Raw genomic sequence first — 19,317 nt, 5'->3', positions numbered from 1 at the left:
ATGTTGCAGGCTCGGTTTGATTGAGTATGTTCATGAACAGAAAGTGCAAGTTACCGTTCACGCCCCCTAGCACCGACTGAAGCAGTAATCAATATTTAACATGAAATAGTAAAATTTGGAATTTTGAAACATCCGCAGATGTATTCATCACGGAACCTTCAATGTGACACTTAGATTAGTGCCATTCCATGAAAAGCGGCATATGGTCCCCAAGTAAAAGAATGTGTGTGCCATAAACGAGAAAACAATAGACGGAACTGAAGTGGAATTTTGAGAGGGGGAATGGGGTTGTGAAGCCCAGCAGTTGTGGACTTCATGATCAAAACTTTTAAATTGAGGTTGTATACCATACTGTACATAAATGAAATTGAAATAGACATGCAAATATTAACATCACTTGAAATAAATTCAGTTACTTAATTACAGAAGAAATATGCATGTATTGTTGATTAAAAAGTGACCGATAGATTGATAACCGCTGAACAAAGAAAAAAAACTAAATCAGGCATTTTCAGGGCCGTCCGCGTTTGGTGGTTATCCGGATTTTGGTGGTCCCCAACCAGTAATACCTTGGAATCATGGGTACCATGGAAATATGAGGCACCAGTATACTTATAGTAACGGAAAAAAATGAAATGATTTTCTTTTTCTAATGTCAAGCAATTTATCGATTTATTCATGCACGAATGCCTCTTGGTTTATTTTTAACTGAAGGGCGAAGTACTGTAGCTGTTAAAGGCTTTTGAAGACAGCTTTCCAACCCAATTTATCTCCCCTTGCAGCTGCAACAACATCATGGTACGCATATTTATAACTATTTTTGTGTTTAAATGCTTTTTATTTCCTTATAAATAGACATAATTTTATTAGTTTATATATATTTTACATGTTTCTGTTAGAATAATTTAATATAAGCCTTGTAAAAATCCCGCAGATGATTTATGGTATATGATATAGTAATCGGATAGATTCAGAGTCAGCTCGTCCCCTGGTCAACTCGTCCCTTGGACAACTCGTCCCCTAGTCAACTCGTCCCCAACTCGTCCCCTATATTTTATTATTATTTGTTTTTCATATATTTCATAAATTATTATAGACTGTTAAAATAACATTTTATAAAATTACTGAATTGGACATATTTTGACGCTTTTTGTATGCGAATATTTGGAGTTTTTTTTATCTAATAATAAGTATTTATCACATAAACCCTGGCGCAGGAGTGTAATACAGCCATCTAATAAAAACGATATTACACTAGTGTAATAACACTTTGACGTGACGTCATTTAATTGCGCTATATAGAAACATAGCGTTAAAGCAAGCTAATGTTAGCGCGTTACACTATAGGCGCGTCATTGAAAAATAACTCACTTTAACAGTTTGAAGGTCAAATTGTCCAAAAACAATTAAGATTGGCCATAATGCCCTGGCATAATGTTTAGGCACAACACATCTTTGGACAAGGCCTTTCAACTATCCTATATTATTTTGACCTTGACCCCTGAATGACATTCACCTTGAAGGTCAAATTGTCCAAAAACTTAAAAATTGGTCATAACTTCCTTATTAGTATACGGATTCTACTCATTTCAATCAAATTCATTATTAATTTCAGACTTCCCGAAAGTTGAAAAAAACTGTCAGACATTCGGTCTGACAAACCATGAAAATCTGTCGGACCGAAACAAAATCTGTCAGACCAAATAAAATTGATCAAAATCAAAGAAAAACTTGTGTTTGTATTTCTAAGACACTTTTTGTTTTTTATTTTTTTGCCGTAAAAATCGGCACAATCCTAACAGCGCATTTTCATCTCCTCCCTGTCATACACCAATGATTCATGGTTCTGCTTCCATTTTTCATTAAATTTCGTCTCGGGTCTATTCTTTTCATCCTTTTATTGCTGTTCTGCGCACTCTTCTGACGTAGATTTTCGGTTTTTCCCAGGTTTGGCACCTTTAGCGATGCTATTTTGTATACATGCGGCTTGGATAAAAGCCGGACAGTCGGACCGATCCGGAATAAAAAATTGTCGGACCTGATCAAAATTTATCGGACATGTCCGTCGGACCGACGTATTTCGGGAAGTCTGTAATTTTATATAAAGAACTATTTAAAGACATTAATTTACAACACAATAGTCACGAAAAGATCGAAAGTAGGGGACGAGTTGACCATATTAGGGACGAGTTGACTCTTTGAGGACGAGTTGACCAAAAGTAGGGGACGAGTTGACCAAAAAGGTGACGAGTTGACTAGAGGACAAGTTGACCAGGGGACGAGTTGACCGGATTGCATCGGATAGACCAGCTCCATAATTATTGCATACTAACTTTTCTATTGATAATGATATTTATGGATTTCAGGCTCGAGCAAAACAGGCAAAAAAGTTTGCACAAGTCAAAAGAGTTCTTAATCTCAGAGACTCAAGAATGTAAGTATAAACAGAAGTAAAATTTATAAATTTGACCTGGGTTCCTAATCATGTAGCGTCTAGTATAGTTGAATCCCATTGTATCGTCCTATTAATTGTATTGATCTATTTTCAAATCTTGTGATATTTTGCAAAGTGTACCACACACTGATTGTTTACATTTTCAAAAGTGTCACATCATAATTCCGCTTCTGTCCTTTTGCATAGGTGTTCGGCGCCTTGATTGGTCACTACCCCCGCACCCTCCCTCACCCCCACACCCACTCTTCAGCCCTCTTACCTCTCAAAACCATGTATAATACAGTATTTTTCATTTGAAACATGTTTTAATATTTGGTTTATGCTTTTAACTCAATAACCTTCATTTCCTACAAAAAATAAAAAATTGATACATATATTTTAGTAAAGGTATGCAACTCGCCGCTCAATTTGCAGCACTCATCTTAATAATGTCCTTTTGCCGTAAAAATATTAAAAATATTTTTCCCGGAATGGTAAATAATTTAACCCATTACTTCATAAGCATTTTGTGAAAAGTGGCTGTTTTCATTTAAAAGTCTTTAAAACTGCTTCAATACTAATAAAAATTGGCACAAACGTTGACTGGACAATTGCCCTTGCAACAGCATGCTCACGCTTAAATTTTCTGTTACCATGGCAAGGAGGGGACATCTCAAAGTTGCCAAAAATCACTATTTTGCATTGATTTTTTTCCATCAAAATTGATTTTAAAGTGCTGCATCTTCTCAATGGATTGAGATAGAGTCAAATGCTTTTCAGCGTTGGTTACACATTACCTTATGATCAATCTGGGGTCATTTTTAGCCTCTCACAAGTCCAAAATTTTCTTGGCAATACCCCCTTCAACCCCCCCAAACAGAAAGGGGTACATCCCCCTTCTGGCAACCCCCTGATGTATCTTTTGGTTGGGGCCGCGCTGAAAAAGGGGTCACTTTTTTTAACAACATTTCTCAGACAAAAACAAATTTTTGGGGCCTAAATAAGGTATTTTTTCACCATTTGAGACAACAAAAAGGGGGGGAGTGAAAAAGGCGTTAAAAGGTGTGTATATCGCGTAATGGGTTAAGATATTTAGATAAATATACTTGTAAATACTGTATTCTTTTAAAGTTATATTTATTGTTTGTTAAAAGTTCCTTAATTTATGATGACATTGTAAAAAAGACCTATTTGTTTCCAAATGACTAAAAAAATCTTTCATAAAGATGGTTCAAGCTTTCCATATTTAGACTATCTAAGCAAATCTCACAATGCATTGATATAATGGCGTGACATAATTTTATCAACCTGTTTGACATGGCTGCCAATATCAGTTTATTCAAAGCTGATGACTGTATATCAGTGAAATTTGCCATGTAAATGCTATTGCAAAAGGATCAAAATAAATTATTCACAATAAAGATTCGGGGAAGTTTTAGTTACTTTAATATAAGATGTGATTTATGAGTAACAACAGGGTTCTAGGCTACTAGAAGCTGACCAGCATGCGGCCATAACCAGATAATGTTAATGTAATGTAAAGGACAAGTTCATGCTAATGACCAGTATGACTTAATACCGGATAATTATGACTTGTAATTTTCAAACTTGTTGCTTTTTTCATATTTTTTCTTGCTTATTGCTGTGATAATTTATAGTAATAAAATAATAAAACATACAAAAAATTGTTAAATTTTATATTAAAAAGTTATGAGATATTTGTTATGCATTCTATAAAAGGCGTATCCATAGTGGTATATGCGCATTATATTCAAACTGATTGCTTCTTTCATATTTTTCTTGATCTTATAATCGCATTACAAAGAACCAAAGGTTGGGGGTGTGCAGGATCAAATTACTCAATAATAATGCATCTAGGCACCAGTCAGCCTTGGTTCAAGCTTTAGATTTAGAGGATCAGAGAATTGAGATTTTGCTTCATCCCACATGTAGTCAGCCAATGGAATAAAAGTATGTAAGGCTAGCCTGGCTCTATACTAGTGGCAAAGACTTATCACTTTTGGTTCCGTTAACTGTCATCTGAGGTATTTGATTTGTCAGAAATCAGCAGAGAAATTATGTTTAATATATGTATTGTAAAACCTGAGATTTTAGACAGAGCTCAAAAAATGATTTATAATCTCTAAGCCAGAATCAAAAACAGGATTAGGCCATTACACAAATTCAGCCATGTTGTAAACATTTAAAAAAAAATTATGTCTGTGCTGTAAATGTGGTGATAGTTTTATGTTTGGTTAATTTTCAGTCAAGGGAAAGGTCGTGACCTGAGTAAGAAGAGAAAACAGAAGAAAAAAGGGAAAGACCAATCTGTTAACATGACTCAGAGGAACTTGTATGTATCTAATAATTCTTATTAACAATGTTTATGGTGTAGTAATGTTTGTAAATGTGCAGATTAATAAACATTTGTTGTTAGGTTTTAAGTCACAGAAACTCTGTAAAGGTCATACATGTGTGACAAATTTCCAGCTTCACTTGTAGTCCAAATATCAATAATAAATGTAAGATTATAGAAACAACATGATTTTACCATCTATATATTTTTGTAAAAATATTTCATTAGATATACCTTTATATATTTTTAAAGGACCCTCCTTTTCCAGAATGATTATTTTAATTGTGAAAAATGACCCAAAAGTGGAAAGCGTTTCAATACTTTTTCCTCATATTGGGCATAAGAATGGCTCAAAAATACAATTTTCAGTTTATTACTGAGTAGATTTTTTAATTAATATCTTTTGCATAATAATCTTTCTGTTTTTAGTGATCTGATCTATGTAAAAGTTTAAATTTTATATGTTATGGCTTTTAGACTTCAGTGGAGATCCTTAAAGATTGAACTTTCAAACCTGCTTAAAGCTAAAAGATCTACAGTTTTTTTTTACAATTTTTTATTTATAAATTAAAGCATTATCAATGATTTAATTGTGAAAAGAAAGTAAAAGCAACACTTAGAAGAAAAACATGTTTATACCATTTCATACTGTCTTTTGGAGGTCATGATTATTGCAATTGATATTTTCAAATTTGTTAAAATTTTAAATGTTTGTTTTCTAGCCAGTCAAGTACTAGTGTTTTTGCTACATTTACAATCAGTTTACTGTATATAAATTCTGATAACCCTTCCAGATTTTTTCCGCCTTTTTGATAGGTTATTGATCACCCGAAAGAAATTGATATAACCGAGTCAGACGGGTAATACACACACTAAATTTACCCGTTGGGTACCCAACGTTGTAAACGACATGCGGTGAGGTGATGCGCGTAAGGTTCGATTTTACGTGGTGTAAATTCTGATTTACAAGCACTTTTTAACTGTCAAATGATAAATATTTACCAAAGTAGCGTAATGATACAAATTCCCATCACTATTGAAAACAAATATGACCTTGTGAAAGCTTGATATTTATTACAAAAAAGTGCTTTCAATAGACTACTTGTACGGGAAAAATACGTCATGTATTTATGTGACGTCATGTTGTGTTGAAGAGGTACCCTAAAGGGAATCTTATTTCGACGTTTCATTTGAAACAGCAATGATTTTTTTAAAAATCGTCTAAACTTGGCAGGGGAAGGGTAATAAAATTATTATTTTGGTTTTGGATTGATATATGTGGATATATTACCTGCCAAGATAAAATATCACCCTCGCCTAACGGCTCGGGTGATATAAAATCTTAGCAGGTAATATATCCACATATATCACTCCAAAACCAAAATAACATATAATGTATCTTTTTCTTTTCAGGCCACAGGCATCCACAGCATTATACTTCCGATACAATACACAACTAGGACCACCATATCATGTATTGATTGATACCAACTTTATCAACTTCTCTATAAAGAATAAAGTTGATATTATACAAGGCATGATGGATTGTCTGTATGCAAAATGTAAGTAGTACAAGTGTATATAACAGAGCAGTAGTCTGTTAGTTACAAGTGTATATAGAGGAGCAGTGCAGTCAGTTGTCTAGTTTTTATACACCAGAAGGATCTTAAGGAAGTATTTGCATCTGTCTGTCCATAAACAATTGCTGTCTACAGGATAACCCTAGAAGGATTTCCAAGATTGTGTTTAAGATTAAGTATGTAAGAATGTTATATAAGAACAATAATTGTATTATATTTGGCATGCATGTTATGTCACAACACCTGTCAAGTTTTATTTTCTCTGAAATCAATTTATTATTGACAAAGTTATGCCCCTTTATATGCCAACAAGTAATTATGTTATTAACAAGATTTAATGTGTATGTATTTCTTTCTGTAGGTATACCATACATCACAGACTGTGTTCTTGCAGAATTGGAGAAACTGGGATCCAAATACAGAGTTGCACTCAGGTTTGAATAGTCATTAAATAATTGATTTCTTGACAGTTATAATATAATTATGAAATTGACATTGCCTGTAGAATAAAACAACACAGTTGATTTCTTGCTACAATAAAGATCTTTGTATACTGACTATACCACAAGAACTGAAGTGGCACATCTTCAAATAAGTAAAATAAATCTTCAAATAAACTTACAAAACAAAATTGATATAGTGCAACTTTCACAGAGTGACACTGTGCAGAGCAATTGTCCCGAGGACAGTTTTTGTTTTTCATAAATATGAGACTTCACAACAATCTAAACTGATTTTCTGTGAAAGAATGTTTTTCTGCAGAGTTTGTACTGTATTTAATATTCACAATCCATAAAAAAATTTAATTGTATTACACAATTTATGACAGAATTGACTCCTTCCATCATCAGTTATTTATTTGTTACTTATGGAGTAAAAGATGCATATTTTGACAAGTTAAATGATAATTTTGTGGTTAGTAATTTTTAAGACCCTTTGTTGCAGAGAGTCTTAAGGTGTTGACTTCGATCCACATGTCCCTCATCACTGTGGATTTGAGGCCCTCTAGATTATGGAAAGTCAGTTACTCTACTAAGTGTTACATCTGACACAATTTTATATCTTTGTTTTACAGGATTGCACGAGATGCACGGTTTGAGAGATTACCTTGTTTACATAAAGGAACATACGCTGATGACTGTATTGTACAAAGAGTAATGCAGGTATTCACAAGTTATACTGTTAATGTTGAAAATAAAAGAACACTCTTTTGTCTCACAATAATCACATATCTGATTATCATATATTTATATAATAGTGAAATATAGGACTTTTAAGATAAATTTGTACAATTATTATTACACTTTAGCCTGATCTAATCTTCAAGTCATGTTCTTCATCATGCTTTATTTGAGCCGCGTCACGACAAAACCAACATAGTGGGTTTGCGACCAGCATGGATCCAGACCAGCCTGCGCCTCCGCGCAGTCTGATCAGGATCCATGCTGTTCACTATCAGTTTCTCTACTTATAATAGGGTTTGTAAGCGAACAGCATGGATCCTGATCAGACTGCACGGATGCACATGCTGGTCTGGATCCATGCTGGTCGCAAACCCATTATGTTGGTTTTGTCATGACGCGGCTCATTTAAAGATCCTGTAACACAAATTTTTTGTGGTTTTATATCATAAATATGATGCTCAAATTAAGATTTATCAATTTTGGAAGTTCCAAAAAGCATTATTTATAAAGATATTACCGAATTTACTATTTCATGTACATAATGGGAGGTAATAAAAAATTTAAGTCAAATTTTTCAATAAGAAATGAATGCATATATTTTAATGATTACATATAATATGTACAAATATTTTTAGTAGATATTTTACATATTCTTCGATGTTTTATAAGCATAATTATATATATATATATATAATTTCACACAATCTCAATTAGAACATACAGATTATTGAAAGCGTAGGTAACAATATTTATGAAGGTCTTTTATTTTGTAATCCCTCACTTCAATCAGTTCCAATCTTCAATGGAACTAAACTAGTTGTCAGTCAGAGTAATATTCGTTCTACCCAAGTAGCCATTAATTTCTGCTATTAATCATCAAAAAATAAAACAAAACAATGAAAAAAACTATAAAAAATTGAATTCATACTGCTGGTTTTAAATTAGAACTAAACATTGTCAAAGTCAGGGTCAGTATAACAAAATAATAAATTTAGATGGTATCAGTTTAAAGTATTATTCATTTCAACATGTACTTATTAGAAATTGAATACTCGAGTAACCAGTCCTAGGGATATCTGAACATTAAATGTTTCCATTCATGTGTTTTGTTGGGATTTAGTCTAACAGACAATGTAAATATCATATTCGGTCCTCACAGATTTACTAGTAGAGGTAGCTGTCAGGTATTATGTTGTGCATTATTTCAGGTACAAGTAGAACCACTTGCCTTCAGGTTAGCTTCCTGGGTAGCTTCCTTACATGAATAATTCCGCCAAAGTGCCTGCCAGGATTCAAACCCACAGTAGTGAGGGATAAGTGATTGAATTCAGCAACCCTTATCACTTGGCTGCAGGGGCTCCCATGACTTAAGTTCTATCACTTGGCTGCAGGGGCTCCCATGACTTAAGTTCTATCACTTGGCTGCAGGGGCTCCCATGACTTAAAGTTCTATCACTTGGCTGCAGGAGCTCCCATGACTTTAGATAGAATTTGAACCCACATTCACTGGGCTGAACCCGGCAGGACCTTAACTACCAGTCCTCTAGTATATTTTATTTTGATGAAGTCTGTTAGCAATATTTGCTGCTGTATATAGTTATTTAAAGCATTTGTTGTGATTTAAATTTCAGCACAAATGCTACATTGTTGCAACATGTGATAAAGATTTGAAGAGAAGAATTAGAAAGATACCTGGTGTACCTATAATGTACCTTCAACAACATAGGTAATACATTGCAATATTGCAGTATATAGTGAAACATATGCTTCTTAAAAGCAACATGTTTCAAAATTTATGCTAATTTTTATGAAATCTTGATGTGTAAAATGTGCAAAAAAAGTTATTAAACTTTATGAATGGCACTTACTATATGCAGAAATTACCTATAATTTGTAAAAATTGGCTGCAGGCAGACATTTTTCTTCTAAAAAAATACAGTGTGCAATTCTCGAAATAAAAATAGTAAATGTTATCATATATTCAGAAATGCATTCAAAGTTAAAAATTGATTGACCAATTATACATTTCTGGATCTATAAATTTTTGTTAAGTGTGGCTTTTTAAAGATCTTTGTACTCATTTTTTAGGCAAGCAACTTTAATATAAGATGACATATACAGTAAAACATGGCTCTAAATGTCACCATTTTGATATCCCATTTCAGCAAAATGTCACCATTTTAATATCCCATTATAATGAAATGTCACCATTTTAATATCCAATTTCAATGAAATATCACCATTTTAATATCCCATTTCAATGAAATCTCACCATTTTAATATCCCATTTCATTGACAGTATAAAATGACTAATTATATAAGAGACCAGTTACCATATTTTCCATTTCAAAATCTTGGTCTATATAGGCAGGTGTGACTGTTATATACTAGTACATATATATATATTCAGTTGAAATGTACAGTTTATATGAACAATCTTAAATTGTGAGTCACTTGTAATAATACCCAAAATAGTCAATTTTGACTTTAATAAATGAAATTTGTATTTCTTTAAAAGAATTAACAGACATACTTCTAATTGTGTTAAAAATCAACAGGACTTTGCCATTGTGCCAAGCTACACAAAATTTATGACTAACAAGCTATTTCATGATATCTGTCACTTGTACTGAAATGCACACTTCTAGATGGTTTCTGAATGTATTATTTTGTTGATATTGATTAAAGTATGTGTCTATAATTCATGATAATGATATAATCAGTTTTACTTCAATCAAGGTCATAAAAATGTGATTGTAAGAAAAATTAAAAAATGGGATATATTCTTACTATACATTTTTTTATCTTTTCAGATATTCAATAGAAAGAATGCCAGATGCATATGGTGCACCTAAAACATAATGAGGGTAACTGGCTGAATTTTTGTGTTAATCATCTGTAAATAAACTATTTGTTGCACTCATCTTATCTTGTTGCATTACTTTGAACATATTTTATTAAGAATTTTGAAACCAATGGACATTGCATTATTAAATAAGCAACAGGAATTGATTGAGACACCACTTTGCCCACCTAAGTATTTATCAATTTTTTTCTGAGCTATTTCTGATCAGCTACAGACTTGAATTTATTTTAGCTTCATTGGTATCTTGACATAAAGAGACAGAAAGAGGAGCTCCACATTTTAGAAGCATGGTCTGGTTTCATGGATTTTTACGAAGTTTTTGTTTATGGTCAATAACTTCAATACTAAAAACTAAGTAAAAAACTAAAAACATTGAAACTTCATATGTGGATACATCTTGATTAGTTCTACCTAGACTGATAAGATTAGTTTCACAAAATCTATCAAAGATATTCATTTTTAACTTGGAAATACTTGCTTACTATAAAAATCGGAATCTATTTCTAAAGGACAGATAACCTGAAGGGCATTTTTGCTAAATTATATCCGTTTTAAGTGGAAATAAAATAGAACAGATATTTGATTTCTTTTGAATTGCGCATAATAAAAATCATTTAAATATACACCCTTTTACATTTTCATGTTAATCAATATTTAATATCAGTATAACAAGCATGAACATTACTAACACAAAAAAATACTAGTAGACTGAAACATTCATTTATACCATGTGACCCTAATAAATTTATAGAAGTCAATTGCATAATAATTAGTTTGGTAACATAACATATAGTATTAAGAATTAACTGAATTTAATCCATTTGTAGTAAATGGTATTTTGGCATGCAAATCTTATTGAATTTTCGTGTTTATATTGTCACGTGTGTTGTCAAGTTTACAGTTTTTTGTTTGTCATGCTAGAAGTGTGAAGCGGGGGAATACCATGCATGTTAATTACTTATCAAATACGAAATGAATAAATAATGTATGGGCAAAAGTGTAAAATCTATTTTTAGCACTGGTGACATTGACACAACTGACCCCTAACTCCATCCAAAGGAAGAGAATACCATGCAAGTTATCTTCCTTCCAGAGATGAAACATATTTGTCAATAAATAAAGGTTATATGTGCAAAAGTGTAAAAAAAAATTTAGCCCTGGTGACCTTGACCCACTTACCTCTACCTCAATCAAAAGGAAGAATTCCATGCTAGTTATTTTCCTACCAAAAATTAAATTTATCAGTCCATAAATAAAGATTGTATGAGCAAAAGTGTATAAATCTATTTTAAGCACCAGTGACCTTGACCCAACTGAACCCTAACTCCATCCGAAGAGAAAAACAATTTTATGTTCCTACCAAACCTAAGAGACATAGTCATGTAAAAAAGTTAAAAAAAACTTTGACATTGGTGACCTTGGCCTTGACCCAAATGGCCCCTTACTAAACTAAATGAATGACATCAACTGAAAATAAAGGCTGTATGAGTAAAATGTATAGTCTTTTTTACACCAGTGACCTTGACCCTAGAAACCCCTTACTCAATAACAAATTAGATGACCGTTTAAGGTATCCAACTTCTAAATATGAAAGATATCATTAAAAAATAATAATTAATCAGGAAACATTTCAGATAAATCTAACTCGTCGGAATAGGTTTACCATACAAGGCCCTATTTTCAAAATGATAAAAAGGGAAATAACTGAGAAAAGTGGATGACACAGTTATATAACTTGGCAATATTATGTACTTTATATTGATAAGTAAATGTGGTAAATATGAAGTCATTAGTGTACCTGGAGCTTAAGATATATCCAACTTGCCGTTTTAGGTTAACCAATCATTCATTTTTAAAGCTCTGAAAAGGGCAATAACTTGGTTAAAAATGAAAGCCATAGTTCTGTAACTTACCCAGATCATGTACTTCGTGTTGATAAGTAAGTGTGCAGAGTATGAAGCTATTGGTATAGTAGAACTTAAGAAAAATCCAACTTGTCGTTCATGTAAACCTCGAACATACGGACGGACGGTTCAGTTACTATATGCACAGGGGTTTAAAAACGAAAAAAACAGACACCTTGAGCATAATGACCGTATTCATCTTTTCTATACAAATAATAATAGCAATTATATTAAAAACGATAGTCAAAATTGCTTTTAATGGAAAAGAGCTTAATTACGGAGTTGAACGGTTTTGGAATAGGATATGAAAAATAAATCTTTGTCTTAGAGCATGCTATTTCAATCTTTTCAACATTTTCCTTCTGCCACATCTTAATTAAAATTTCAATTTTAAGTCATATAACAACCTTGTAACTCAGTTAAATTTTACCTTTGTAAACTCAAGTTGTCTATATAATACATAGTATTTTGATAAAATAAATGCAAAAACAAAGGGACTTAACTAATCTAAGATTAATAAATAGAAAATTGTTATTATACCAAATGTGTAACCGTTCTTTGATTTTCAACAGCCGTCCCATTTTCCCGTGCTGAACGTTTAAATATGTGATGATAGCATTGGCATTACCTGAACACATTACACAACCTTTGTGGGAATGTGTAGCATTAACACATCGTGATTCATGATTATGGTGATAATGTATTGTAAGCTGATTTGTAGAGAAAGCGAAATATTCCAACTGTTTTGAAATGAACTGTTAGAAAATAAATATTGTGCGGAATAAATAATTTCAGATCAATTTGAGAGACATTAATTTTCTTCGATGAAACTGACATCTAATTGTGATGGGCTAAATAACGGTCATTTACTTACAGTTAACTTTCTCCTTATAATTTATATAATACATAATTCAACTTTGTGATCATAAAAAATAAGAAAATGGTCACATACCGATTTACTCGTATATTTCGTTCCCTGTAATATATCAAGTAGTGCCCCTTTCCATGAACAATTTACATTACTTGAACAAAAGCTACTACATACAACTTCTGTTGCAAGCGTCTACAAACCAAAGACAAGCACACAAAATAATGACGATTTGAGCGTTCTTTAAATCAAAAGTGATAATAATTGCAGATAAGGTTTGTTTTAGTCTATTAATGAAAGACAATGAAATCTGCAACATCCGCAAAGCATCGCTTTAAACAATTATCAAAATAGCAATCACGTAGGACAAGAAATTTATGACAAACATGTTATAAAGAGCAGATCTTTTTACATTCTATACACTATTATACATGTACTAGTGGTGAAAAGTTTTCATCAATAACTTTTTATAGATTAAAATAAAGCTAACTGCATATGACATTCAAATATAAAAAGATAACGCAACGACCATTTTGTTCGTATTTCAAATCGTTACGATATGGTTGCCATACACATATTGTAGCCCTATCCTTTGCACTTCCATTTTACGCAGAGATAAATAAAATGTATAAAGTACTCTCTAAGATAGAGACATAACTTTAAACGTTTAGATGCCGCAGAACTTTTTTGGAAGGTTAGATTGTTTGGTGTTTTAACTTTCACAGATTGTTGACATGACCAGTTTTATCCCAGACCGAGTGGTTCAGGTCGCTGACTTAAATCACTTGTCTCTTCCCGCTTTGGGTTCAAATCCCGTCATGAACTTTGTACTTTTAAATATGTTTTCGATTGTTAACTAGATTACGAAAGAGATGTCGTTCTATATAGATGCCTGCTTGTGCCTTAAATCATACATGAACCGCCGCATGAACACATCTGCTCGTAATGTAAACCATAACATTTTTAATCATTAAGTTCTGTTAAGCCGTTGGTAAAGAATGTGGATGGTAGTTTGCATTTACCACTACGGTCCAAGAACATGTTCAATCTACCCGCGAGTCTTATTTTGGTGTTCTTTAAGTTTTCCATTTTATTGCCTGGATTTCAAGCATATCTTAGTCTAATATTATTAAAATGTTAAGAATTTCATACAAAAATTGTTTCATTAATTTGTTTAGAGTACTTCTAATACTATTTTGGAAAAAAAAGGACATGAAAACTTCTTCTCAGAATTTCATAAAAATACTTGTATGTATAAAATGTACTATTGAATACATATATAGAAACAACCAATAAGTGTGCGAATAATACTTTAAGTAGATTATTTGTTGTGTATATAGTACTTCCAATAAAATATAATCTTTAAATAAAATTTCTCAGAAGGTAAGTTTATATCATAATTACAAGAAAAATGTATTTTTTAGAGGAAAACAGAGATCCTAAAGAACACCGAAAACGACAAAATTGAAACAGTTGCAGGTTCGGTTTGATTGAACATGTTCATGGTCCGTACTGGAAAATGCCCCTAGCGCCGTCTTAATTTAAACATGAAAATGGTGAAATTTTGAATTTATAAACATCCGCAGATTTGTTCATTTAGCGGTATCATGGAACCTGTAAAGTGACATTTGCGTACCATTCCATAAAAAGTGGCGTATGGTCCCCAAGTTAAAGAAGCGTGTACAGGGAGGTTATGAAGCCTTAGTGTTCAACATCATTTGCCGACCATTTGAAAAAAAAAATTGTATATTTATGTATTGTTTATAAAGTCGAGCAAGTAATAATTAAGAGTATTGAACGAAGTGCGCGTATCTGAACTGAAGTAATAGCTCCACTTCATTAGGATGACGGGGAAATTACTTAAATTGTAAGCGAGATCTAGGTCAGCACTTCTTCGTACGTTAACCGCTTTATATGGCGGGTCGAAATGATGAAAATATAGACAAACCCAAATGTTTTGTTTATTGTGAACTATCATATATAAATCACAAATGGATGACGTGTGTCAATAATTATGCACACAGGCACATGAAGGGTAAAGTTTCATTCCTCGTTTAACATTGTTTAGGGGTTACTTTTCCGGTATAGTTTAAATGGAAGTGTCCTCAACTCTCAGCGACAAAATTATATAGAGAAGGGCTAAGGCCGTTATATATTAATTAAATCATTCACATCCAATATTTTTTAGAAAATTGCATAAATATAGAAATTCAGCGGTACACAATGTAAATAATATGAACTCATGCAGATTTACCAATTCTATTTATAGATTGACTGATGTAACTGCTCCCTAAACTCAACTCCACCCATCGTATAAACAACTTTTTATAGGCTGGATGCGTTCTAGCGAGGTAAAATGAGGTTCAACACTATGTAAGTTAGTTTTTATTAACTGATATTCTTGGAATATAAGCTGTTATTACGTGGATAATGTTGTTAAGCGAAACTACTCATAAATAAGTGAGTCGTATTTTTACGTACGTCTTTCCTGTTTTCTTTGAAATTACACTCTCGTCAGATATGAATGCTAAGTACTGTCGTCCTTATTGAATTGTTTTAAGTGTATTTTTTATAGTTTTATCTATTATTGAGTATACATGCAAAAAAAGGAGAAAACCAACTACATTTGTATATACATTTAACAAATAATAGTTAATTAATTGCTTTGGAAACGAAAAGGGCATTTTTGGAACAGAAAATGCTGAAAAAACGGATTTTCACATGAATACTAAATCATGTTGATCATGAAGTAAAATAATAAGTTAATTCACATCATTGTAATAAAAAGAATTCTGATGTAATTACATGAAACCGAGTCTGCAATTTTCATGTTGTGATTAATGCTTCCGAGGGATCACTTTGTTTCCAGATTTTTGTCATCACGGCTGTCTTTACCTTTGACTGTTTACAAGAAGAACGGAACAAAAACTGTGCATAGAAACAGTTCTTCTTTTCAAAATGATTGCAAAAAGTGTTAGGTTGTACTTTTAATTAGGCTTAGTGGGAAGTCGCAAACGATTGAGTCGTGTTGATGACACGTGCACACAGCATTATTAGTCACATATTTTTGTTCGGCACGATTTTCCTCTCTTTTTCGCGTAATAACCTTGTACTTTTATTTTCCCTTAAAAAATTTGGTAATATAAGCATTTTATATGATTCCTCTTTGTACTTATTTGTTTAAAATATTATATGAATCCGTCTTGTGTGTGGATGGGGTTGTGGTTGTTCGTGTTTTCGTGCCAGTAAGGGCGAGTTGCGCAAGGCTCGAACTTGGGATTTGTTTTGACAACATTCACAAGGTTTTTCGTTATTTCTGAAATTAACTTGTATAAAATGTCATAAAGGGTTTACAATGATATAATATTTGTTAACTAGTAAAACTATCAAAACTACTTTGACTGGTTGATCAATGATATTGCATTAAGAATTGTCACTTTTGTGTTGTTGTTGTTTTGTTTTTCTTTTCAATTAAAATAAAGGTTTGCATACGAAAATTTGGACTAAAGCAAATGAACGTTCACGTTGTTGTGTTTGGGTCATATCTTGTAGATCAATCAAATCTTTTTCTTGTTTCATCGGTGCGAATTGTTTCCTGATCATAAAATTTCAATGCTGACCCAAACTTTATAATTTCTGATTCCACTCATTGAGTTTCCTCAATTGCTGTATCATTTTATGCACAAATGTTTTCGTATTTGGGTACCATATGCGGTATTTATGGAATGGTAATTAAAAGTCACATTGACGGTTACGATATTATCGAGTGATGTTTTTGTTTTTTATCAACAACATGTTAAAGTAGTTAAAGTAGTGTTCTGTCTAAGTGGATGCTAAGAGGCGTTGGCGTTAGTTGATGTCAATCAAACATTTTAAAGCTACATTAAATAAATCTGTACAAATATTTGCCGTCGGCCAAAAATCCAAGCATTCTACAGTTTCATCAAATTTTTTAACAGTATTGTTGTAAATCTAATCAAATATTGCTCAAAAATTAGGATTTTAAATGAAAAACCCCACGGTAACACTAAAGTTCGTATACAATTTTTAACATACAAATGAAGACTATAATCAGGTCGTGTATGCTCTACGTTACGGTGTTATATAGCTGCTATCCGGAACACAACAAATATAAGATTTTTCTGTGCAAACACACTTAACCAATTAAGCTTCACGGTGCACCACGCCTTGGCTTCAGAAAAAATAATCATCTCTTAAAAAAGTTGATGTCAGGAACAAAAGTTAATTTGATTCCACAATTTTGTTGTTGTTGTTGTTGACGGCTGTAACAGCATAGTTATATATTTTATGTGTATGAAAATATCCGTTACAATGCGTAAATATACCGTTAATTTTGGACTGCTACTTAAAGTCATATTTGTTGATTTAACATTGATGTACGAATGATCTGAAGGCGGAGTTTCTTATGCAAACATAAATTGTACTTCCGATTTCGCCGCAATGAGGTTGCATATTTCTATGCTCATTAAACTCATTTTGGTTGTCTGGACACCAAAATAAGATCTGGAGTCGATATGAAACCCAATTTATTAATGAAATGTCGCTATTTCTTTTTTATGAAATTTAATAGTACTTCTACGAAAAATATAACATTTTTTTATAATTATAAAGAAATTCGTTGAAAGGACTTTATGGTCACACGTCCGTTGCAACATCCGGTCGTGGATTAGATTAAACAAATGTTAAAAAAACTGGTAAAACGTATGGTTGATAAGATAAGTAATATAAATTAATCACACTTAGTATCTACTATTTAAAGAAATTCTATGAAATATCTCAAGTAGGATTCTCAGAAGTAAATCTCATAAAGTACAAACTTTATTACTTATCACGAAAGACTTATTATAAATTTCTTGTTACAAATTATGCTAATTTTAATAAACAAAAATCTGGATGGAAACTTCATTAAGTGTCTTAAATTATTTTTGTGCAAAATGATTGCAATATTTCAAATGAATTGTAACACATATTTGTTTTTATTATTTGGCATGGAAAGTCCTTCCCAAATTAGTCATCAGTTTGTAAATCGGCAGTTTAACAAAAATTTAAGGTTCTTTTCACATGTTAAATGTGCAGGCAAAGGCGTAGTCAAGAGACGTGACTTGCAACAAGATGGCCTGCTGATATTTTGCCGCGCCAAGGTTCTGTTGTGCGACTTGCTGACTTGCTGTTCAACGGTACTTCACACCAAAATGCCACTAATGATCCCTCTGGACGACAACATAGCCAAATAATATTACACCTTTGCACCTGTACACGCGCATCCTACAATCTTTGTAGTTAAACTGAAAATGACGTAAGTCAACTCTGGCCGTGTAAATCGTAGATGAGCCAAGTGGTCTAGATATGCAATCGTTGACGTGATGTCAGGATAAAACCCAAAATTGCACGTCTCTCTTATGCCCTGAACACATTGAAGAATTTTGCCTTCTGATATGTCTACAATGTGTCCCGTTCTTTTCTACCGCGGTGTCGATATCAGTCTTAACCTAGACTGCAATTTACATGTTTTTTTGATGTTTTAATGTTTTCGAGGTCTCACTTATTCAGATACATCAAAACAGCAGATGTAAAGTGCTGTGTGGCAGCCGTCAAAAGTTTCCCCGTACTTCATTTCAGTGTTCTTATTCTTCTCCTTCAAGATCATTGAGTCCAGCACTTTTAAGTGCTGAGCATTTAGAAAAGCTCAAGCAGATGCTAGGGGCGTGAGGGATTTTCATTATCCGTCATGTACAGACTCAATCAAACCTATTCTGCAATTTGCATGTAATTTTGCTGTTTTTAATGCTTCCAAGGGACAATTTTACAGATATTAAGACGATGTTGATGTTGGTCAGAAAATATCTGTGCATTTGTGCAGGGGAAGTGACATCTTGCCACGTTGTCATGATTTATGATTTATTGTGAGTTGATAATACTTACTAATTTAACAAACTTTTTTAAAATTTTGTTTTATAAAAACTATGAAAATTATATATAATTTACAACAAAAACAATGTATTCTCTTTGTACATCGAAAGAGTTTTAATACCAAAGAAATTCATGCCAGGGTGTCTCAAATTGTACCTCATGTAAAAAAATCTGGAAATAAATATTATATACCA

The 19,317-nt window shown here is 32.5% G+C and overlaps 1 protein-coding gene across 1 annotated transcript; it reads left to right on the top strand.

Annotated features, from left to right (window-relative positions):
- The first annotated feature begins 705 nt into the window (after positions 1-705).
- LOC132733301 (rRNA-processing protein FCF1 homolog) lies at positions 706-10,477 on the top strand. Its single transcript, XM_060719921.1, has 8 exons — positions 706-798; positions 2,367-2,434; positions 4,701-4,787; positions 6,204-6,352; positions 6,732-6,804; positions 7,446-7,533; positions 9,186-9,280; positions 10,368-10,477. Exons 1-8 carry the CDS (start codon positions 796-798, stop codon positions 10,414-10,416), a joined length of 612 nt encoding a protein of 203 aa, XP_060575904.1. The 5' UTR covers positions 706-795; the 3' UTR covers positions 10,417-10,477.
- The last annotated feature ends 8,840 nt before the right edge of the window (positions 10,478-19,317 follow it).

Source organism: Ruditapes philippinarum, unplaced genomic scaffold (genome assembly GCF_026571515.1).
Source record: "Ruditapes philippinarum isolate M1 unplaced genomic scaffold, ASM2657151v2 ctg1559_1_1_1_1, whole genome shotgun sequence".
In the NCBI taxonomy this organism is placed as follows: domain Eukaryota; kingdom Metazoa; phylum Mollusca; class Bivalvia; order Venerida; family Veneridae; genus Ruditapes; species Ruditapes philippinarum.
The sequence above is the reverse complement of the archived record's forward strand: the minus strand, read 5'-3'. Positions and strand labels throughout refer to the sequence as shown.

What these genes read in the sequence shown, in the direction of transcription:
- LOC132733301 (XM_060719921.1), top strand. An exon ending in GGATTGTCTGTATGCAAAAT is followed by an intron (nt 6,353 to 6,731) that starts GTAAGTAGTACA and finishes TTCTTTCTGTAG; the next exon opens with GTATACCATACATCACAGAC. An exon ending in ATGTACCTTCAACAACATAG is followed by an intron (nt 9,281 to 10,367) that starts GTAATACATTGC and finishes TTATCTTTTCAG; the next exon opens with ATATTCAATAGAAAGAATGC.